Source organism: Trichoplax adhaerens, genomic scaffold (assembly GCF_000150275.1).
Source record: "Trichoplax adhaerens TRIADscaffold_11 genomic scaffold, whole genome shotgun sequence".
Classification (NCBI taxonomy): domain Eukaryota; kingdom Metazoa; phylum Placozoa; class Uniplacotomia; order Trichoplacea; family Trichoplacidae; genus Trichoplax; species Trichoplax adhaerens.
This window is the reverse complement of record NW_002060953.1, coordinates 1,438,168-1,462,653: the sequence shown is the minus strand read 5'-3', so window position 1 is coordinate 1,462,653 and position 24,486 is coordinate 1,438,168. Positions and strand designations below refer to the sequence as shown.

Sequence of the window (24,486 nt, the reverse complement as noted above, 5' to 3'; positions counted from 1 at the left end):
TAAGTTTATACAGTACGTGAAGAGATTGTTTTTCTTTCCTTCTTCAGTTCATTAGCAGTGGTCTTTAGCTAGGTGGTCAAGCTAAGACACATTTCCGATTATAATTACTTGATGACTTGCAAAAAAATGAAGTACAAGTTTCCAATCTCTTTGGGTAAAAGCAGCGGAAAGCAGTTCACCTAAATGCTAAATTAAATAAAAAAAAAGAAGGCTATCACTATTCGTGATTCTAGAACGTGGTTAGGAAGAATACAAATTTCCATATTTTGTTCGGTTTCTCAAGTTAATGTTAACAGTTCAATATTTTAACCTAGGCAAGTAATCCCATTGGTAAACTATTATTCTACGGCTATATACAAGATAGTGAAGACACTTTACATAACATTTCATCTGTAAAACATACCATCGGTCAAAACACATCCATTAACGACCTTACTAAACAGGAATATGCCCAACTTCACAATAATACTATTCTCAACTTGGGTATATATCCCTTTTAACATAAGTATTAGTACTTGTTAATGTCTGCCCACTTTTCAATATGTCAATCCAAGATGATGTAGTAAACTATACTGGTCGAGAGGGTGTTGCTGCCACATCAGAAAGGTGAACATAGCGTAAATATATACAATCGAGTCGACTAATTAAACAAACAAATTTATCATTTAAATTCGGTAGTCAATCAAATACACAACATGCTATTGGGCATTATGATAAGGATAGATAACAATAATTAATATGATTTGAATAGCATCAAACAATGCTAAGGTAGATTGGATAGAATTATTATCTGCCACCTTGTGATCTGTCAACTTGTTGATTGTTCTGCCATCTACTTTTCTCTTGCAATTGTAAATTAAACGACAGCTAGTATTGTTATGATTCCTCCAGTTGTAGAATTATATGATAATCATTATTGAGTTATATCTACCCATAATTTAAAACGGGATGGGAAAACAATGGATTGGATTTCAATAGGCAATATATTCGTGTTATTACTATATTATAGAATTTATCAATCATAACCAGAATACGGAAATTATTACAGTATTACAATTAGCAACTATGTTCTATAATTAATTTTCTCATATTCTCGAAGTAGCGGATGCCTTGTTGCACTGTAAAAGCGTCAAATAAATCTCCGCTGACTTTATGACTTGCAAGTTGGATACATTACCAACATTTTCGCTCATCTTTAACCACTACAAGCACTAAAATGCCTATATTAACATGCAATGAACATTTTGTGCATGCATAAACTCAACGCCTATGAATCAATTGACTTTGCCTAATCTGTTATCCAATAGATTTAATCTTGTTCATTTCCTTGTAGACAATATCATAAAATTTGTCAGCAATTCATCAATAACAAACGAAGTACTGTAGCAAAGAGATTAGAAATTAATATCTAGAAACAATGAATATAAATAATAAAATCAAGAAAATCATCATGTCAACACTTCCGGCATTTGCGTAATAACGCGATATATCTATGTTAATAATAATTAATATAATCCTTACTTAATCTAATTTAAGCTACATTCAAATCTACGCTTATTCTTTGCAGGAGTATAGAAACGCGGCTTTACTATAGTCTTTATTTATCAATGCCTTAAATCTTTGAGATTAATCACATCAGGGAGTCGGCGTCTATGATAATACGTCGAGATTATACACCATCAATTCAACGTTTCAAATCGTCAACGTCATACACTACAACATAACATTTCAGACTAACAAATATATAAAAACCGAAGCATACTGCTACAATGAAATCTTTTTCAAGAAATTGACTTTACTGCTCGCAATCTTTGAATAAAATTTTCTCTGATAGTTTAGGTTAATAAGCTAAAGCGGCGTCTATTGTAGTCGTTCTGGATTAAATGTTATTTTTAGATCATCATTTCTTGTCTCTATTCATTTGTTACTCATTATAGTTCAGAAATTGTTATATGACATTAATTATAATTGTCAGTATTTCAGAATTAAAATACATAAAGCGATAATTATAACCCAGACTACCGACATAAATAATATCATATCAATAGCATATAGTTGAGAATACAAGACATGGTTTGTAGCATACACGATAATTGCTCGGCATTTATAAAAAACTTGAACCAGGTACAGATCCTTGGTACAGTGCTAACTGTTCATGCTTTTTCACTTTAGCATAAAATACCGAAAAATGTAGACAGACGAAATTGAGTACAGAAGGAAAGCCTGTCATTACCACTACAGGAGTTCAAGTGGAAAGATTATCTCGACCAATTTTAGTCGGTAGCATAAAGTAATAAGTAACTGTCTGATTAAAATTTCGATTTATTAAATTTGAAATATGGCACAAGGTATGAACGTTTGCATTGTTTAGTAAAGCCTGTGCTTTAATAATATGGCAGTTAAAGTACCAACCTATTCAGCAGATAAAATTAGAAAAATCAGAAATGCTAGTAATGTATTAAGATATGGCTAATATCTATACTTCCCGAGTATAGAACAACAAGATTATTATTATATCGTATACAAAGCTTACGTTTTATAAATTTCATAAAATATTAAATTCTAGAACTTTCGTCAAATAAGAACTATGCCACTCTATATATTTTCACTACTGTAGGAATCATCTATTCTAATTATGAGAGGCCTAAAAACGAGAAAAAAATCTAGCTAAAATAAAACTACTATCCAAATTACGATACCGATTACAATTGGCCAGTATAAACCTTAAATGAGGCCTAATGACACTCGTGGAGTTGAAATACTGTTTAATGTTGCACTGAACCACAAATAATCAAGTTTTCCAACTTAAATAGTTAGCATTGCTTAAGCTTAGTTTCTCAAAAGTATATTTAATGACAAGCTTTTATCCATTTTATACTGTCAAATATGATATGTTATCTTCTTCATTTTAAGATTCGTGGTTACAATGGGATATCAAACCTTTTAGCTATTCAAATATTATTTACATAGCGAAATAATTAATTTTCATTCTTGCCAATTTTATCGCTAAAGCACTTTCTTATGCTTACATTAAATGACCATATTTAAAGTAAAATAATGCTATCAAATACTATAGAGAGTAATAATCCTTTGGAACAGTACATATATTATCTCGAAAAATCTAATCTTCATTATTAATTTATCCGTTATTATATGGCTACTTTAATCTTTTTAATAATGTCTATGAATCGATAGGATAGTATGGCCAAAATTGTTACCGTTATTTTCCAAATCATGATTAACATGACTTGATCTTAAAGATTGCTTTTTGGTAACGGCAAATTTAAATTACTTGATTGGAATGAATTTTTGAAACTGATACGAGCCATCTAACGTTGCATCGCGGAGTTTTAAAACCTAACCTATAATGAATGGACGAATAATTAGAACATTAATAATTACGTAATTAGAAAATGATCAGGTAGCAATACGTGGATATAAATTGATATCTAAAATAAGAATAAATACTGTACTGTAAATATGCATTAATAAGACCTCTAAAAAGTAGCTCATTTCCCTTCAATGTGGTATATAGTATAACATCTTTCGTAAATATTATTATAGCCGCAAATACTGATATATTGCAAATCTGTTTTGTCAACTTGTAATTTTGTCAAATTAAAAAATTCCAATTCACTAGGCTAAAATACATCCTTCTAAACGCAACAAAAGAGCTTACGTTTATCCTATGTTTCACTTTTCATAGGTTACTTATACACGCTACCCTTATATCAATAGAGTGGTGTATTACAGGTCAGAGAAATGCTTATAAGGATTGTAGAACAGAGCGCCCAGGATATAATAAAAATAATTTGACTATACATTGCCTTGAATATTAGACGCAATAAACAAAGGTCTTTCAAATCAAGGATTGCATTAATACTTGAGCACTCAACCAGATCTCTAAATGCGGCATCGGGATGGTATCCAAGATTTCACTGACCTATAAGAGAAATATAAAAACTATATTAATCTATATAAATTCAGCTTTTCATTTATTTCTTTGTTACAGTAACTGTTTAATATCAGATAATTAGAATTTATTTTCCAATTATGATTTCGAACAGATGTAATTAACACTTTTTAAGTCGATTTTCACTATCTTATTCAGCTATTTTAAAAACAGTGGATGTTGTAACAAGAACAATTAATGCTGAAATGCAATAAGCTTTGTTATGTTTACTTGAGATCACTACAATGAAAAGGTAATTTTTAATTGGCAGGTGCAAGCTAAAATAACATTTTTTTCTTTATACAAGTAATATAGAATATTTAATGCGAGTACTTCATGCTCTGCAACTCTTATATATGGGATATTAAATTGTAGAGTCGCTAAACGTCCGTGGCTAGTGACCTAGAGGTATTATAACATCTAAATTGACTTCCATCGTTAAATGTCATCTAAATAGTAACAGATTAAATGAAGAATCATGTCTCAAGAGGAGCTGAGCAGTATTTTACCTATTCATCCATCAGAAATAAGCTATACAAATAATGCTGGCGACACTAATCAACAATTTAATGACAAGGATGACGATTATGATGATCTTCATGATGATCTTGACTCACTTGATGAAATTTCAGAATGTGGCTTAGGATACTTTCGTCCACAGTGGTTGCAAGTATTTAATAACTCTTTTTGGTTACTTATCATCCTATGTTATTTTAGTACAATCGGAACAGCATTTCTCGGATTTAAAGCTGTTATTGCTCCAATTTTGGAAAAACGATATAATATGACATCGACAGAAGTCGGTGCTATTATGAGTTCTGCCGATATCTCCGCTGCAATTAATGGCATTTTGTTAACATTTTATGCTAGCCAAAAGCATAAAGGTCGTTGGATCGGCTATAGCTTACTTCTCTACATAGTTGGTACAATGTTGTTTGTAGCCCCTCATTTCCTTGTCGATGACTACTATTATCTTGAAGATGATAGCGGTAAAACTTTATGCCATAGAAGCATCAACACAACATCAATCGATGAAAAATGTTCAAAAAGTTATGAGCCTTCAACATTTTGGATTTGTCCCTTTTTATTCGTCCTAGGACAAATTTTATGTGGCGCAGGTAACGCTACACGATATAATTTAAGTGTAGCATATTTAGATGAAAACGTTAGCCCCATTATCTCTCCGTTATACGTTGGTATTATTCATATGATGAGCATTATCGGTCCAACATTAGGATATGTTATTGGCGGTGCTTTAACAAATGTATACGTTGATTGGCCTAAAGATCCACCTAATGGTATTGATATTACGTAGATACGATACTAACTAAAATTCTAAATAGGACGTTTATGATAGTATGTATGCCGTGCAGTACTATTCATTCTATATCGTAATTTATTTCGTTTCGATAGAATGTATCTGTAGCATATGTATGGAAAATCCATCGAATATTTTAGTACTTTACTTACCGACCTCCACGGAGGAATGATAATGAATGAAATATAATGTTAATCTGTTATTAATGAGAAAATGATGGTTCTACCTAAAAATTTCCTTTCACCAGGCTTCACCATTCTATACACCAGCAATAGTAAATAAATTTACAGATACTACAACCGTTAACTGTGTCAATATCGCAGAATGAATTGGTAGAATAATTTAGAAAGAACTGCTATATGTAATCTCTGCCACTGCCCCATCATCTTACTACTATCATTCTAATTAGTTTAATTTCCTACGGAACATGATGCAAAAATTTAATACATGCATTCATTGATTGCAAGTATTAGAAATTATGAATCTGACTAGAAGCTGTTTTTACATCAGAAATCGTCGATACGATGTAAAATAATAATTATAGTAAGCTCACTCAAGACATGAATCATTTGACTCCCATGACAAATACATTATTCATTGATTTACATTTAACAGTTTCAGATCAGTAAGTTTAAAATTGGTAATAGCTAATCGATTGTGTTATCATGATTTCATAATCGCAAAAGTTTGGTAAATACTTTTAAATCTTATATGATATGTAATATTTGGGATATAATGCAATAATTTTATGTTTTCTTTAAACATGAACAGGTTTAACTTCTAATAGCGTTGCATGGGTTGGAGCTTGGTGGATTAATTATCTAGGTATTGTTGTTCTAATTGCATTAACAGTTTTATTCGTGTTTGCATTTCCACGCCATTTACCATCATACTACAATACACGGCAAGAGAGAATTAAGGAAGCCACAGTGGCTACTCAACATATGGATTATCAGTATGGAAATCGTATGATCGATTTACCAAAAGCAATCAAACAGTTGTTATCCAATAAAATTTTTATGTTTGCAAGTTTCGGCATTACTGTGGATAAAGTAGCTATCAATGGTCTTACAATGTTTCTTCCTCAATACATTCAAGCCCAAACAGGCTATTCGTTGTTGGTAGCTAGTATGCTCGGTGGTGGTTTGATTTCTTTCATTGCCTCTGTAGGCCAAGTTGCGGTAAGCAACAATATCTGCTTAATCAATTGCTAGAAAGCGATTCTTCTTAAAAAATTTACCGCAATACAAAATGCAGGCATCATTGTACAAGATTTATCACCAAATGATACCTTAATCATAATTATATTCGATAGGGTGGCTATGTAATCAAACGCTGGAAATTGAAAGGATCTCAAATTTCCAGATTTTGCTTCTTCACAAGTATTTGTAACTTTCTTCTAGGAGGGGTATACTTGATATCATGTCCTAATATACCCATTGCTGGTGTGAATATCCCGTATAATTTTAATAATTCACAAATCGATATTTCATTGCCTTTAAATACGTAAGTTAAGCACTTTAGCTTACTTATCATTAGGAAGTGAAAATAGAATATAGCACATCGAAATAAATAATTAGATGTAAATTTATCATAACGAGAGCGATATTATTCATAAATCTGAGATAATTGACTTTTCATTAATAGGTATGCCAATATAACATACAAGGCGGCATGTAATAGTCACTGTTTGTGCGATTCCGTTCCATTTGAACCTGTATGCGGTGGTGATGGCATATCCTATTTATCCCCTTGCCATGCCGGCTGCAGTAGTTTAAAAGAATCTGATTTTAATAATAACCTTGTAAGCAGAATATTCAATAAATATAATATCTTTAGAATTCGCCCTGCATCCAGATTTTTGTTAAATCAACTTATACCCACACCTAACTAAAGAAGCAATTATCTTATAATTATGGAGTAATAAACCAACATTACTGCTTTATGGTGCTATAGCATTCCAACTATCATGTTTTACGAATAATCGTTAAAAGCATTAGAAGACTCATATTTATATTTAATTCGCTTACTGGCATATGTAGAATTAAGGAAAATAATGAGAAAAATAGCACACCCAAAGTATTTTAACCAACGTTAAAATGTGAATATCCTAGTCATTGTTTACGGTTAAATGTAATTACAAACGATACATAAATATACTAGAGCTTAAATATTAATTGAAATTTCAATGTATAGCATATGAACCATTCACTAAGACTATACAATACTTTTATGCCTTGCACAATCTTACTTACAGAACAGAAAACTGAGACAGTTTCAATATTTTATTGCTGTATTTAAAATAGGTTTATAAAAATTGCACTTGCGTACCTTCTGCTACACCAGGATTTTGTCAAGTTCCAATTTGTCAACCTTTATATGCTTTAATGATCGGTATAACTTTTTCAGTTATTGCTGCTTATATTTCTTATTCGCCAACATTAACAGTCATCCTTAGGTAAGCCCTAAAAATAGTTCCACGTTTTTACTATTTATGCTTACGTTGGCAAGAGAAAAATCGACACATCAATTAAAGATGTATAAAGTGAAATTTTAATTAGAAACAGTAACTAAGGTACTAAAGTTCTTATATCCTCTGCAGGAACGTCCCGGAAAGCCAGGTATCGTTTGCTTTAGGAGTATTGGGGTTTATGAAAAGAATGATAGGAGGATTACTAGGCCCAATATTCTTGGGTATAGTCATGGATAAAGCATGTTCGCTCTGGAACATTGAGTGTGATCATAATCAGTTTTGCTGGCAGTATGACAACAGAGATATGAGCAAGAATATGTTTATAACTATGATTGTTTTTAAAGGAATGCAGGTCATTATTTATGCCGTACTTTGGTACTTTCATCGCAAAGACGAAAAAAGATATTTACAGGATATAGGGCAAGTTTCACAATTAAGTACACTTACAAGCACAAAATTGTCTGCGAGATTTTGTTTTGGCATTAAACACAAGTCGTGCAGGCATAAATACTCGTAAAATACTATTTCTTAAAGCAGTACCATCAGCTTATCAAAAATATCATATTTATTGCTTCAATACAGTAACTCACACCTTAGATTAAACTAGAGAATTCATATACGATAGTATTTTCAGAATAAATCTATTGTATAGGCTAGCAAATTTGCATTAAAGAACAGCAGGAAAATTATTTTTCTCTTAATATGACAACAGGACATCTTAAATTTTGTGTGAACTATAATCAGATACGTTAAATGTAGTATATTAAATATGAATTCACAAGCTGGCGATGAGATTGATATGTACATAAATTTACTTAATTCCTGATGCTACGGTATATCTGTACATTATAGCTAAGCGAACATAAGATCTATACTATTCTTGCATCACTAAAATAAAGTTTTCAATTTAAAGGTAATATATAAAATTTAATTTCAATATTTGCAACTATAGAGCTGGAACGCTTCTACCATCAGAAGTTGATAGCCTAAACGAAACAACTCAACCGTTGCTCAACAGCAAATAAGAAAATGATAATTATGTAATAATGGAGCTTAATAAAGAAACTGCAAATATCATATTATTGATCTGGTGTCGAATTAATTGAAGTAATATGCATTCTTATCAATAATCATAATATCTAAACTACGTTGCATATCTAAAATTTAATTTTACAAATACGTTACCAAAAGGTCAAATTTTGTTGAAAAATCAATCAATTTAAAACTGTTAAAAACTATCTAACCGATGTAAAGCGCTACTCATTACCCCAATAAAACTCTGACGCTACAGATAATTAACGTAATTTGAAATTATTAAACATATCTTACCCGAATATTCAAGTCAATATAAGCATATAATATGACACATACAAACATTCAGCATATGCAGACTGTAGCAAGAACCTGAAGTAAGAAGAATTTGACTTGAAGAAACCTTATGCTATTCTACCTTACACCATACATGTTTAGTGCGATATACAATTTAGCATATAGTAGAAGAATGTGCAGACGATAGCTTATTTGCGATGCTCATGTAGAATTCGATGCAAGAGATAAACTGTTTACAATTTACTAGTTGACTAGATATAAAATTAGATATGACAGTTTAAGGAAAGCCAGATAGTAGTAAGTAATGATAACAATAAACGACCTACAGTATCCGTATACACGCAATGCAGATAACTTGGCATTTTGCGATCTTGGTAGAATATTCAACTATAATGTTTATAGTGATACTTCTTCTCTCAAATGCTACATAGAGCATCTTAATACCGATAGGATGATAGTTAGGCAATTCTGAACAATTGCATATCCTGAGAAATTTTAATCATTTCTATCTCAAACGATTCGCAATCAACGCTATTTTAGAGTTCGTGTTTTGCTAAGAGCTTTGTAGTTCTTAAGCTATTGTAGCATATAAATTATGATATGCATTTGTCCGATTGCTGTAGTATGACTAGAATATCAGCTGATTATTCTAATCAGCAAATCATTAAAGTATATGGCTCAACTCTTTTTTTTATGACCTTTCGCAGCATCGTGACAATGTCATAGATTAAGTCTAAAATTAATAGCATAGCTATAATGCATGTAAGGAGGTAGTTCAACAAACTCGTTACTTTCCTGTATTCACACAAATGTGTTTTGTAACCTAGAATAGTAATAACATATTGCAAACTATATAGTTCTCTAGTTAGCAGATCGTATGTATATCTTGTCAATGAAGCCAGTAAGCAATATGATTTCGATAAAATTGACATACAAGGTTTTAGAAAGTCCTCCATAGTCAGTATTTCTCCTGAATTTAGCTTGAATACGTAGTTTAAATTATCTAAACTGTAGTACGACTTAGGTGCTACCAGTATGATATTGCTTTCATTAATAATCGCGTAGTAGCAGTAAAGTATTTTGACAATGAGCAATGCTGATCGAACTTGTTATAAAAAATGAGCTGGAGTACAAAATCTATAGACAGGTACAGTATTACACTGAATGCAATAGCGTATATAGACATGTTGATGAACTCCATGATGAAATTTACCGTACGCCGCACGCTATACTATGTTTACATAATCTATTACAAATACGCTATACGCACAGACATACAGTACAGTACGTAGGCCTGACAGTACATAGGAAATTGGAATGATAGTAGTCAAAAAGCTTTAACAGGAGTCAACGCTCGTTTAGAATGCAATATCCACTTCCTTCGTCTACAACGCTAGTCGAAAATTTAATGATACGAAATATCTTTGTCAGCAACAATGAACGTGTATCTAAAACACGCCATTAAAGGTACAGCACAACTTTAATTACCATGCTTTAGCGCAAAAAATAAAAACTACCATGCCTTTCCTACTCCTTGGTTTAGAAGATGACTACTTTATCCTATCGAAAGCCTTTCGAAAATCCAAAATATGAAAAAGTATTTCACGGATAGAAAGTGTATACCGTAGTGTACAGTATATTGCTATGGCACAATTCGTACAGCAAGTATGAACACCATTTAGTTTTATATTTGCCTATGCAAATAAATTTCTATTGCTGCAGTGTCGTAAATAAATAACTTCTGTAAACACATGAATACGTGACAGATTCTATAGATGTATTAAAAGCTGTCCTAGGATATCTACATTTAACTCTGCTTCTATAAAAATGTTTTCATAATTCCAAGTGTCTGTAAGACTACTTTTTTGCTGTTATGTACTGTATCTCCGACATCCGAAAGCAGTTGATCATCCAATAAATAGGCGATTAATTGCGTAGAAAAAGCGGTTGCATTCCACAGATTCGTCCAATGTACTGTACAGTTCAAACTACTTCGCTATGTCTTAGTGGACAGTGTAGCGATGAAGCTTTAAGATTAAGCTATGATGCCGTTTTATTTTCAATTACTTCAAAAGTGACGGTCCAGCAATCGTGATTGCGCTGGCATAGAGCTAACCTTATTTACTTTGATGCAAATTAAAACCATTGTCATTTTTTTAAATTAATGTTGCCGTTCCCAGTACGAAAGCCAGAAGATGATAGGTAGTTCATAGCTAGTCATTTAATATCAGCTACAAAATGAAGCTTACTAGTCAGCATCCATATTAATCAAAAGAATAGCTATTACATAAATTACTATGATTCAATTATTGCTTAGATGACACATTTAATTTAATTCCATTCAAATAACTAGGGTACGAGTATATTATTCATTTATTGTAGTGCTGTACTTGTGAACAATGTCGCAAACAATCGTTCATCAAACAAGCACTAGCGAAAGCGGCTTTAATAACTTCGAGAAAGAGAAATAGAAGTTCAGTAATGAATACTGTATAGGCAACTTAAATATTATGGATTAGGTCGGCACCATAACGACGTTTTATCAACAAGTCCAAAAAAAAAAAAAAAAAAAATGCGAAAGCCAATCTACGAAAGAGAACACATCTGGGCTCCTACACTGGATTACTGTATTTGCCATTTGAATCGATTACAATAAACTAAAAGCCCTACATACTAGTAACGTTACTCTGTACTGCACTACTCTTATCCGGCTTCAATGAACGACGAATCTTATAACAAATCACAGCAACAGTTAACAGCAAGAGGAAGGAAAACGGAATCAAGATAATAATATAAAAAGCAATTGGCATTCGATCGGCAGCTCCTGCCTTTACAACAGCCGAAGAGGCTAGATCAACGTAACAATTCAAAGTTTTGCTGCTTTTCCAACGTGACAAATACGTCGAAAGTCGATAGTCACTGACTATAGTATAAGGAGAATTAGGATGTAATATCTTTGTAATAACTCTGACATTGGTAGAAGGATTCCACGCATCTGCAAAAACTACCGCCCCTCGGTAAGGCTGACTGACTAAACTGCCATTTATGTACGTACAATTGGTAATCAATGTGTATTGATTGATTCGCGAAGCGATACTTAGAACATGAACGCAAAAAATAACTACTATTAATAACATTAAAATCGATAAGCAATATTTTATAAAGGAGTTGGATTGAGCCATTTTGACCAGGTTGCTGTGGAGTATCCGGGATCCACCAACGTTGTTGATAGACTATATTTCCTTCTTGAACAGTTAATTAATATTCCAATACAATCAATAACTTGGATGCTTGAAGAACAATGCTGTGTTGACTTTTCTGGATTTACAAACCAGACAGTTCATTAGATAAAGGCTTTATCGCGACTTTCTTTTAGTAAATAATAATATTTTAAATAAATGACTAGATAAAATACCCTTGAAGTGGAGAATTTCAGGACATCAGTGCAATCCAGTCTGTTCGGTGAAAGACGGAGGATTGGCCTTGACCGAGAACGCTTATCCTATCCCAGTATAACGTGCCTACACTAGTTCAGTTCGAAGGACTTTCTACAGTACAGCGTTAAAAGGATGAATAACGTTTTAACCGGAATTTGGGTAAATAGGCAACACGGCAGTCATACCCGCAATATCGCTGTATCACTTGCGTACTATATACGTACGTACGCCCGGACAGACTACAGCATACAGTACATGTACAGTATACTAAATTCTTACTGTTGTACTGTACTGTACAGTACAACGAGAAATGTACAGTACAGTACAGTACAGTACGATGTGATGTACTGTAAGGACGTACTGTACACTGTACACTGTACAGTACAGTATAACGTGAGTGAATTTTGCGCTGGCAAAATGAGACGGACAGACTACTGTAGTGGAAAAAATTACCGTTCGAACAGTATGAGATTTTTTTACAACAGCAGCAAGCTACCGCTATTGCCATAGTGTATTGCTAACACTCGTGGATAGACCACATATAGGGACTACCAGAAAAAGACCAGGACTAATCACTTCTCAGTGGCGGACGGACTTTCCCTTGCCAAATGCTAAATGACAACGTAAATGGCTAAAATGACTAATTACTATAGTATGGTTCTTACGGGTCTGTTTCTCAATGACGGGTAGTGAATAAGTCATAATATTTACCATCTTATAGAGTTGTTTCCAAGCTGAAACTATGGTCACTGACAATAAGATTCAGTGTAATATTAATTAATTTAGTAATAATCAGTCCATTCAGAATGGGCCGTCTCCATACTGTAGTACTGCACTCTCATAATGAAGTCTTTGGACACAATATTTTGACAAAGTCGAAAATGTCTGTCCGTCCAAGTCTTTTTCCAGTACCCCATGATCTGATAAACAGTATTCCTTCATCTTAAATAAACTTCAAATAATTAATTAATTAATGCAGCTAACAGATAAAATGCTGATAGCCGAAATAAGAATAAGAATAATAATAATAGTAATATAACATCGATTCACTTAAGTCTACTACAGCATACAGTAAGGGTACGGTAGAAAAAGGGAGATAGATTTCTCTTTTTATAAGTCCTTGTTTCTAGTGTAGAGTAGTTTTGTGACTTTGTACTAAAAATGCCTTATACTGTAGTATCTTACTCTACAGTCTAACAAGGAATCTACATTTCCGAGTCAAGGGGTGGACCGTATTTATTTACTGTTAACTTGATAAGCGTCTCAGAAAACGACACAAGAATGATGACGAGAGGGCAAAGACTGTCAATCAAAATACACAAATTGGTTATGTTCTTCCAGTTCTACAGTACTCGGTCTTTCAAAAAATTCTGAGTTATCAGGTTACCAATTTTCAAAGCTTTGCTATTATACATTGCATGCGCTGCTTTTCGAGAATATTGTAGAATAATTTGATTGCAGTGACAAGTTCAGACATAGAATTGTAAATTAATGAATAAAGTTTTAACGTGCTCTATAACCATCTAGTAACACGCTCAATTCTTATTATGAAAATTTTTAATTACGATTACATATACATACAATAAAGCAGAGTACAGCCGTAAACAAAGTTTTTAGGCGTTTGCTTATATTTCCTGTGCGTACTGTACATTGTTCAAGTTTAGATAAACAGAGCCAACATTAGATTTAATATTCAAGTAAATTAGAAAAATAATAATTTTACAGTTAACTATGACGATAGCAAACGTTATCATAATAGTCCATTGCGGATTATGTAAAGGAAGCATTAGTAAGGTCAGGTATGCCGAACTGATCCAATATAAATAAGCATGACTTAAAATTGCTTCATTCGACGTTGTCCGAAAATGATATTCAAAAGATAAGAGAATATTAACGTATGAAATTAAATAAGTGTACGAGTGTACCCTCTGCATTTTTAGTATGTGAAAGCATCGTACAGTAGTCTTCAAATGATAATTGAAAAAATTTGAAATCTTTGTGTACTGAATACGTATATGACATGCCGGCGTAACCGACAATCTATTTTTTATGTTTGAATTACATTAACATTATAAAAACATTCATCTAATTCTCGTATAAATTAGCCAACATTTAATTTTTACATAGTACAGAATCTACTATATTGAAATAGTTTTGTCCGTCTCAGCATATGCGTATACTTTTCAGTACATAGGATATATATGTTGTAGGAATTAAAAAGTACAAGTACAGACGTGAGTAGTACGATTGCAAACTGTGCCAGTAAATAAGAAAAAATCTCTGACAAAGTGGATAAGAGCTCAGTGCATCAACGGAGCACTATTGCTTAAAAATAAATAGTAATTCTAAATGGCTCTTATTTACAAACTAAAATGCCCTAAACTACTGATGCAAATTAATTCAAACAACGGATCGTACACTGATACATTCCATCTTAAGTGAATTAGACAATGAATATTGCGTACGGTTCGCTACTTGGTTGACTGGATATGGCTATCGTGGTCTGATACCTATCCAAATCGGAAGATCAGTGATAACTGGCCAGTTAACACTAACTTATTTCATGGTCAGTTTTGCTTTCACAATCATCAGTAAACCAAACGAACTTCCACATAGAGATAGTATGCAGGTGATCATGCTTATTATAATGATACTAGATGTCGCACTATCAAACGGGCCCGGAACCGCCGGCTTTCGCGTGCTATTCGATTTGACATCTACATAACACGATCTAGCAGTGCTCGTTTGCCAAAGAGTTAAAAATTCGTATAATGAAGCATTGTTGGCGTACATGTACTGTGAATATGGATAGGCGATTGTAACATCTGCAAAAATATCACTGGCATTCTTTTCAAAGGCAGCGGCATCAACAACTGCCTGCCGATAAGGTGAATCCATAATTCTACCGTCCTGGTATGAGCATTGCATCGCTTTGTATGTGTTCAATTCAGACATCTTCATAACAGTATCCAAGCAAAAGTAAAAGCCAACTGCGCCTACACAAAATAAAATTAAACAAATCCCAGCGATCGCACCTAGTTTTTCCGCCATGGCGAATGCTGAAAACTAGGAAGATAGTCAATTTTTATGGATCAACCAATCGGTGCGTTTACAATTGTAGACGTTCAGTGCTGTTACCAGTTGCAGAATAAGCCTCAACTTCTTGTTACGCTTATCAAGATTAAAATTGCCGCTGGTATGGGCTACCGAAACGGATTGCCCAAAATTATGAAGTAGTCAATAATATTCTTCAATTTCTTCAATACGATCAGGCGCTATGGTCGATGTGGAAAGAAGCAGTTTGGAACAGCCGATTGACTTGATGATATTACTTCATCTATTGTAAGAAATAATTATTTGTTACTAATACTAACCAACAACGATTGCTTGCTTGTTGATAAAACGATTGGTTCGATTTGGATTTACACCTTTTTACGGTACAGTACAGCATTGTAAGGAATAATACCGTTCGGAGTACAGTACAGTACAGTACAGTACAGTACAGTACTGTATGCAGTTAGTACTGTACTGTACATGTTCCATGTTGCACAGTACATTTTGGTGTCTACAGTACTGTACTGTAGACTTAGCAGTACTGTACTGTATTGTACAGTACTTTGAGTGTGCTGTACTGTACAGTACGTACTGTACAGTGTACATGCGTCCGCCGTCCAGGGTGGGAGCTTGACCGAGGATATCATTTTCCCGGTCATTCTACTATACGGTATTCATGAAACCGTATACCATACTACACAAAACCAACCTACTCGCTAATTTAGATCTCCATCGCGGACGGTGCCGTTACACTGGCATACGATTCAAATCATTCATCAGCTTACACATGACTGTATTAGTATAGTCAACACCCATTGGCAGTCCCGTTTCTTTATTTTTTAGTCTAGTACAGTATATTCGTTCCTGAACTGGACTTAGTTGTCCAGTACAGTAGTGCAGTGGAAAACAACAGGTGTACAGTGTACAGTAGAGTACTGTACTAAGTTAGTGACATCATACAGTACAGTACTAGACTGTCCTACATGCACATTGCACAATGGCAGTGGACGCCGGGAAATGCAAGGAAACACGTGATTAATATGTGATGTGATTAAGTCATACTGAACTGTAGGATGATCATGATGATACTGATACGGCACTTTACGCAGTACAGTACTATATACTGTGGATAGTACTGTACACTGTAGGTGTAAGCTTTATGCACCGTACTCTACTGTACTGTACTGTACTGTACAGTGTACACAATGTACTGTATAGTATTGCTGCTTCGCACTAACGCCAAGCATTGGCGTTCGATTTTGTACTGTACTGTACTGCATGACTACAGTATCGTACTGCCACTGGTAGACGGTATATAGCCAGCGTCGACCTGAACCCGCGTTTAGTGTCCAGCATCTACCGTATCTCCGAGAATCTTTATATCCTCACCGAGATCAAGCCGAAGCGTGCTCGCCATGTTGTACTTGTCATCTTTAATCTTTTTCATTTTATGTTGTATAAGCCAAGTCAGCGCTTTCGATGGTGGTGATGCAGTAGCACTCATTCTTGGGTTGATCATTGGCATTATGGGTATCTGTGCTTGCGTCGGATGTTACGCTAGAAGGCAAAGAGGCGAAAGCTTTTAGGAACGTCATGACTCACTGATGGCGAAAGGACGGAGAACTCATCAAAGTGTTTGCAAAATCAAGCGAGCGTATTATAACCGAAAGTCTTACTTACTAAAGATTTAAAATATATCAACATAGTGTGAATGTATGATTATCAGATGATTTTCCCTGTATGTAGCTTAGAAGTAGATCACATTAATGTTATTATCGATAGAAAATCAATTTTGATTCGTGCCATCTACCTCCAGTACAAACCAACAACTGTCCATACAGTAAGTGGTTAACGTACGCTGTCTGGACCACTGCTGTACTAGGTGGACGCGCTAGCTTTCAACTTCTATAGTATTGAATATAGGTAACAGTCGTGAGTTTGCAACAATTCTTGACATTGGTAAGAGCATGACCCAATCAATGACGTAATGCTCTGAATCGAAAAATACTCAAATACAAATCTTACCTCCATGGTTGTGAATCCTATATTATATCTTCATCGCACCATCGTTGTATTACTTTTAGACCATTACTTTAAATACGGACATGGCTAGATATATTTTTGTATTGTGTATGTGTAGGATGTTACCTGATATTAGGTTAATTAAACATGTTCTGTAACGTCCGCTGTTAGTTGAATCATGGCTGAAGGCTGATAGCATAAATGCTTGAAATTGACGTCAGAAATGCATCGTGGTCGGAGAGGGTTACTTTCTTCCTAGTAATATCTGAAACAATGATGTAATATGTATCTTAATGGATATTGCCAACTTCTACTAAAGGTGTAAAATTGGGCACCGTACTGAAGTCGCAATTCCAAATTGGCTACCTGACACAGACTCCATCGCCTCTTTGGGTTACAACGTCAACAGTGCAGTGCAGATATTAGATTGTGTGGTGTAGAAGTAGTGACTGTTAAGTGTTAACGTATATTTAGTATCCTTGATTTGTTTCGACGTTGCACTAATTAGTTCTTGTTCTTGTGTCGCAAGATGTCCTTAATTTCTGAACGAATGATGTAACATTTTTTTGCAAGCTCTTTTCAAAGCTTCGTCTTAAATTAACAACATAGCTTCATTCGAAAATCTGTCGCAATTTGCCATTGATTGCTCCTATCTAGAGTCTGAATTCTATGATTTATTGCTGATGAATTGTAAAGGCATACTTCTGTATTTGTATGCCATCCTGTCTTACAGGAATGTGTAGAATAGGTTGCCGTTATACATTACGATTGTACGTTATGATTGTGTTTCAGCTAGTGATAATAATAATAAATATAAATAATATTTGATCGAAGTAAAATGGACGGAATCAAATCCAGTTGTTGATATCGTCACAGCTTAAATTGTATTTCATTTTCCTTGATAATCGTGATACAGAGTAATCGAGTCATGCAATTTCGGATTATTGTTGAGGAGTGAACTGCTAGGCTTGACAAGTTTTTTATTCCTAAAGTACTATTGATAATAATTTATTTTATGCACTTGCTATTCTAATGTTGCTCATAGAATATCACTGTAGAGGAGAGTCAGTAACTAATAGTAAATTAAAGTCACTGTAGCTCTGCCTGAAGTAGTTGAGATGAATGTTTAAAAACAACTTCTACAGGTAACCAATGCGATAGGTTTTTGTTAACTTAAATTAGTTGCACCAGCATCAACAACAATTCTACGTGTGCATATACCGAATGAATTACTAACTAACTACTCAAATTTACTAAATGGATATTTTCTTTTAGTTATTTTGCAAATGAGATGTATTATGTACTCCGATGAATTACTTTACTATGAAATCGGAATCAAAAATATCTTTGATCTCAACGACGGATAAATAAACCTTGACATCATTAAGGCCAGCACCATTTGATCATAGATAGCTACTGGGCTCATTATCTGCTTTGATTCGCGATCAGTTGAAAATTTTACCTACATTGCAGAGCTGGTAATATACAGGCAAGAATTTAGCAATTCAAGATCATTTGTACCTGCTTCGGAAATGAATAAACTAGTGATTCATGTTGTTTTATTGACCTGTTTAACAATTTGTGCAAGTATTCAAAAAGTATGTTAATGCCATGAATAGAAAGTTGTTTTATTCGAAAAGCAATACAAGTTGCAGTTAAATAGTGGAAAATTAATGATAAAGGTAGAGATAAGGATTGATAACTTCAATAATTTTCGAACGTTAAAAAGTTGATCCAAATCCTCTTAACACTATTGCCAAAATAAAATTGTCCAGGAAAAAAATGAATATTAAGACAAATGGGTTATAAATTACAATTAAATGATTTCTGTTTTTCTCGTCCGTCAAGATCCGATGCTATCGATACTTTTATTGTAAACTTAAACATTGAGGTATTTATAATTTCGTATGATTAACTAAAATTATCTTAATCTGAGAAGGAATTTGGTTATTGCAAGACTGTTTGCCAATTTTAGATCTAGTAGCCTACTTTTACCACCCATTTTTATATACCTACTCTATACATTAAATGATCCAATATTGATGGCAATAAAGCTGCTTTCAATAGTAATCAGAATCAGAAAGTATTACATTCTAAGGAAGGCAACATTGACCGAAACGATGACACTGTCTGAATTTTTGTCCTCTTTATCAAATTTTTAAGTAATTAAATTATCGAGCTATAGAATTTCTGTTCAACATAGAAAGGATAGATTAGAATACGACTTCATCTTGAGCATCCGGCTAAATTTTTTCTACTTTTTTCATATCAATTTGTTCGGTTTTATTAATAACAAGACTATCTTCTTCATCGGACCAGTCGTTTGGAGGCTGTAAATCAAGCGGTAAGGGAGACGTACTAGATACGCGATGGACCTACAAGATATCATGGACGTAATATACAACGATACTATTTAGATATATTAATTCCAAATTGAAGTAAAACAAGCAATAAAAATCGATAGCCTATTGATGAAAATCCAAGAAAAGGATAAATTTTTCGTCTAACAATATGCAGTTTGATGGTTTGGATCAGTAATACAGTATATGTGTGTTCCTGTTTAAGAATACTGAAAAGTATTCACAGTAATGGGCAACTTAGGCCATTAAAGCAATATGCGAGTAAAGTTTCGTTTAAGAGGGCTATATTATTTAACATTACAGTAATCATTAAAATATAAGAAATTGCCGACTATAGCTACAAACCTGCATATAGGCTGTTGGGCTCTTACTTCGGGGAACTGGATCGTTTAAATAATCATTAATACCCCAGTTAATATATTCAGGCTTATCACCAAATACATTTGAAGGAGGTTTCCAGTGACCTGATTTTAATGTAGTACTCTGGCCGCCTTCAATGCTTTGGCTGACATCATTTTCTTTGTTTCCATTATCAGCGCTTCCATCTTCTAATCCGGCCAAGAAAAACCCACTTAATCCTGTATACTTTGATACTTTACGATTTAGAATAGTATTTTTATCATCGGTTAAAGATAATTCACTAGTTGCTGCAGTTATCGTTATAGTTGTACAATCTTTCCTTGGACTTTTTTTACTGGTTGTTGTTTCTTTTGAAGGAGCTTGTTCGTAATTGTGCTCTGCTTTAACGTTGGATTTCTTATGAATATCGGAAAAGTCTAAAGATTTAGAATTTCTTAGAGGAGATAGAATAACCTTTTCTTTCTGTGAATGTTTTGTGAAGTATGGTTCATCAGACAGTAAATTGATCTTAGGCTCTGGGCTTGAGACGCGCGATGTAGGACTGCTTTTCGTTTCGTTCTGTCCCACATCTAGCTTAGTAATTCTATTTTTACGCAATTTTTTCAACATTAATCTTTCCATATAACTTAAATTATCACGTTTAAATTTAATTTGTTCCGGGGTAAACTCAGGACGAGCAAGGATAGAATTAACTGTAATGCCTAGAATTGATAAAGACATATGAAATTGATGGTTAAATACGCAAAGCAAAATTATATGGCAAATGTTACTAAATAAATTTGTATTTGCTAACCAACGGATGTCGGAGCATTTTTTGCTTTTTTCGTAGTCGGTGGGTTGCTTTTATTACTATTACTGCCAGATCGCCATTCTAATAGCGCCTGCTGAAAAGAGTTAGCACTTTCTTTTTCGTCGTAATTGCCGTACAGCAATGAATTAGTTTTTACTGCATTCAATATTTTAGTGTCGTAAGAAATGTTATTAATTTTCGGTTTTACGTAGGATGTGGACATGTTGTCTTTCAATCCTATTCTCCTAGGAATCTGCAAAAGTAACCAAATATTTGTAATTTTAATCAGCGTAGTACTTTTACTTAATTAGGAGCTAAAATAAAATTAATCCTATTTGATATCGTGAATATCGTGCTAAAATTACGGATATTAAAATGGCCTTTGATTTATTATCTCTTGTTTACACGCAATTAGCTATGTCTAGTTAGCTTACCTTGCTCTGAAGCTGAGCTGGGCTTGGACTAAAGAAAGAAAGTAAAAGATGAGTTGATAAAATTAGTGTTTTTTGGACTTCGTTAATGAACAATCCCATCACAACGAAGACTCAAAGTACTATATAATCAATTCATTAATGATTAACAAGATGATTCAATTATATATGTAAATTAACTCTTAAGGCAGTCTACAAAAATATTTTCTTCCATTTATGACTCCAAAGTGCTTTCATAAGTCATGAGAAATAGGAAGTAGATCTTATACGAAATGCGGCATAGATACCTTTTGTCTGGATTTCGCAAAGGCAGTGACGTCTGTTTAATACTGTCATATGATTGTCCCGAAGACTACAAACACATATCAGAAATGGAGTAATAAACTGATTAAGTGTCTGATAAGACGAAAGCTTTTTATCAAGAAATTATAGCTATTATCTAGATACTTTTTTAAAATACAGTAAAATATCTAAGGAATAAAACTTTAATACGATTTGAAATGCTAAGCAACACCAATATTTTAGTTTTAATATTTTAGTATTAATATCAGCCTAAAATAGTTACACATACCAAGTGTAGGTCCTTGATCGGACTGCTGTCAGATTTATAGTCAGAGTCGCTGCTAAATTTTTCAATTCTTTCCGATTTAACTACATCCACTAAATAAAACGATAAATCCGACATAAGCTTGACGTGCTCAGCGATTGAATACGCTTAATTTTCTTACAAAAGCTTCGAGATAACGCATAATAACGTAGAGACGAGTCAAATATAGAAATAAAATTAAAGTTATTTTAACATGCTGAATTAACAGCCTTAAAAGATGGTTCTAAACTTACTAGTATCTTCATCTCTCAACATTTTTAATTTTCGCTGCCGTGTCGTCTGTGATAGAATTGAAATGAATATGGCTGTTATTAAAAATTTCATTTTATTATCCTAGTCTGCCTTACACATACAACCAATAGTTGTATTTCTTTTCTAATAAGTAGCAGTTAGACTTGATTCACTACAATATACATCCCTCGTCATTAATGATTTACCGTTTTTTTCCCTTTGTTTCCCTCCAAAATCTGATGTGGATGAGAAGCAAGAGGGCCTAATTTACCAGACTGCCAACGATATCCACCCATTTTGCTAAAATATATATAAAGCATCGCTACGGTTAACAAGAGCGGAAAGAGAGAAATAGTACCTAAAGTACTTAATTTACTTATTATTTAGCGGTGAATCTATGTTACCGCGTGGACTAATTATTATTAAGAACTTTCAGTTAGCACTGTCGACGATCAAAAAGCAATATGAATTTTATACATAAATTCAGTAGTCGGCTACAATATTTCTTTCAATAGTATCGTCTCAATAAATCGATTAGAATTGGTGTCAAGTACAAAATAACTCTACAAGATTTGTTACCCTATCATCTTCGATAACTACATTTACCCTTGCTTGCCTAACAACATATTGGGATTTTAATGTACTCTTGATTAATTTATTTAATCTTGTAATATGATGGATTTTATTCTCAAGTAAAATATGATAAAAACTTACATTCTTTCTTCTTTTTCTCTTTCCATTACCCTCTTTAAGGTACATAGCCTCTCTTCCATTTTTTTGTTCTCGATCTCGGTAAGATCAAGTTTGTTTACGATTTTCTTATTTCTAAATAAGATTCGTTCATAAGAATTACCGACAAGACATTTCTTACACCATTTAAATGTCAGTGATATTTTATAAAATTGTCCGTTAAATTGGCAGATGTTACTTATAACTTATTATTCTCCTAATTGCAATCTAGAACATTAAATAATAACAGCCTGCAACTAGCGAAAAATGTCAGAACTGCTGTTAACTATAATTATATTAATTGACAACGGCTGATGCAAGCCTAAATTGAATTAATTCGCTTATAGTATTATAGGATATTTTTTAGACTGATGTTTTCCTGACAAAATAAAAATTAAGATTGTGTAACAAAGATTAATTGCTGAATAATAGCTGTCATAAGAACTGTCATATCAGGAATAGTGATTATAGTGCAAATTTAAAGCTGTTGTAGAGAAAAAAGTAGATAAAAGCAATCATTGATCTAACCCACTTTATTGAAGCCATGTATATTCTTTCATTTTGTAGACAATGTTGCAAAATAGTCATGCAAGTATATTATAATTGGCAAATGTAGATAAAAGGGCTGTTACTAGCGTTAGTAGTTTTTTTCTAAACTACATTTCATATCGAAGTATAGTGTATTTCCTAAACTTAATGCAAAAGGCAATCAATTAGTGGAAGGGTTCTGTATCAAAGATGGGCTCAATAATGGTTATCGAAGATTAGATTGATGTACTCTGTTTATGTACATGAGAAGAATAAGTAAAAGGGGTAGGATGTACTACTGATAAAATGTTCAAAAACATTTCAATATTTAAATAGCATTATAACTTTATCATCAGAAGATCAAACATAATGCATAGCGAATACAGGGTATTAAGAAAGCTACCGCTATGTATAATAGCCTAGCATCCAGTTACCAACTATCAATTAGCATTAATAGGGTAGGCACAACATTTCATAATCTCTTTATTATTGAAGAAAAAATAATCATTTTACTAGCCAATCGGCAATCATTCGAAATTGACGTATTGTAGATTAGTGAGAACGTGAATAGTGTAGAGCAAAATACATCAGGCCAGTAGATGTCTGCATCAAACGATACATAATGTATGTTCGATAATTTTTAAATTATCGTTTGTTCCATTATGCTTGAATAGAAGGAGAATAAAAGATTAATCTAAAAAGTCTAAGCTACCATGTTCTGTCAAGATTATTTTACGCCAGAAATATGTAAAACATAATTTATAATTCTAATTTATAATGTTGTCTACCTGTTACAAACTATCACGAATACTGAGACATACAGTATAGCATAATGCGATTCATTATATTTTGCTAAAAGTAAATG

General features: G+C 33.3%; 3 protein-coding genes across 3 annotated transcripts; 1 reads left to right on the top strand and 2 right to left on the bottom strand.

The window, feature by feature from the left end:
- Nucleotides 1-4,601: 4,601 nt before the first annotated feature.
- TRIADDRAFT_11804 (uncharacterized protein) lies at nt 4,602-8,128 on the top strand (the record flags this gene model as incomplete). Its single annotated transcript, XM_002115590.1, has 6 exons — nt 4,602-5,250; nt 6,042-6,451; nt 6,586-6,728; nt 6,918-7,074; nt 7,577-7,728; nt 7,873-8,128. Coding segments are annotated over 6 exons (1,767 nt in total), but the record flags the coding sequence as incomplete, so codon positions are not given.
- A 6,937-nt stretch (nt 8,129-15,065) lies between these two features.
- On the bottom strand, nt 15,066-15,560 carry TRIADDRAFT_59541 (uncharacterized protein; the record flags this gene model as incomplete). Its single annotated transcript, XM_002115487.1, has 1 exon — nt 15,066-15,560. The coding sequence occupies one exon, from the start codon at nt 15,558-15,560 to the stop codon at nt 15,066-15,068; it is 495 nt and encodes a 164-aa protein (XP_002115523.1).
- A 4,268-nt stretch (nt 15,561-19,828) lies between these two features.
- On the bottom strand, nt 19,829-22,660 carry TRIADDRAFT_59540 (uncharacterized protein; the record flags this gene model as incomplete). Its single annotated transcript, XM_002115486.1, has 8 exons — nt 19,829-19,960; nt 20,291-21,006; nt 21,099-21,348; nt 21,530-21,557; nt 21,814-21,878; nt 22,098-22,186; nt 22,367-22,412; nt 22,571-22,660. The coding sequence occupies 8 exons, from the start codon at nt 22,658-22,660 to the stop codon at nt 19,829-19,831; spliced, it is 1,416 nt and encodes a 471-aa protein (XP_002115522.1).
- Nucleotides 22,661-24,486: the final 1,826 nt, after the last annotated feature.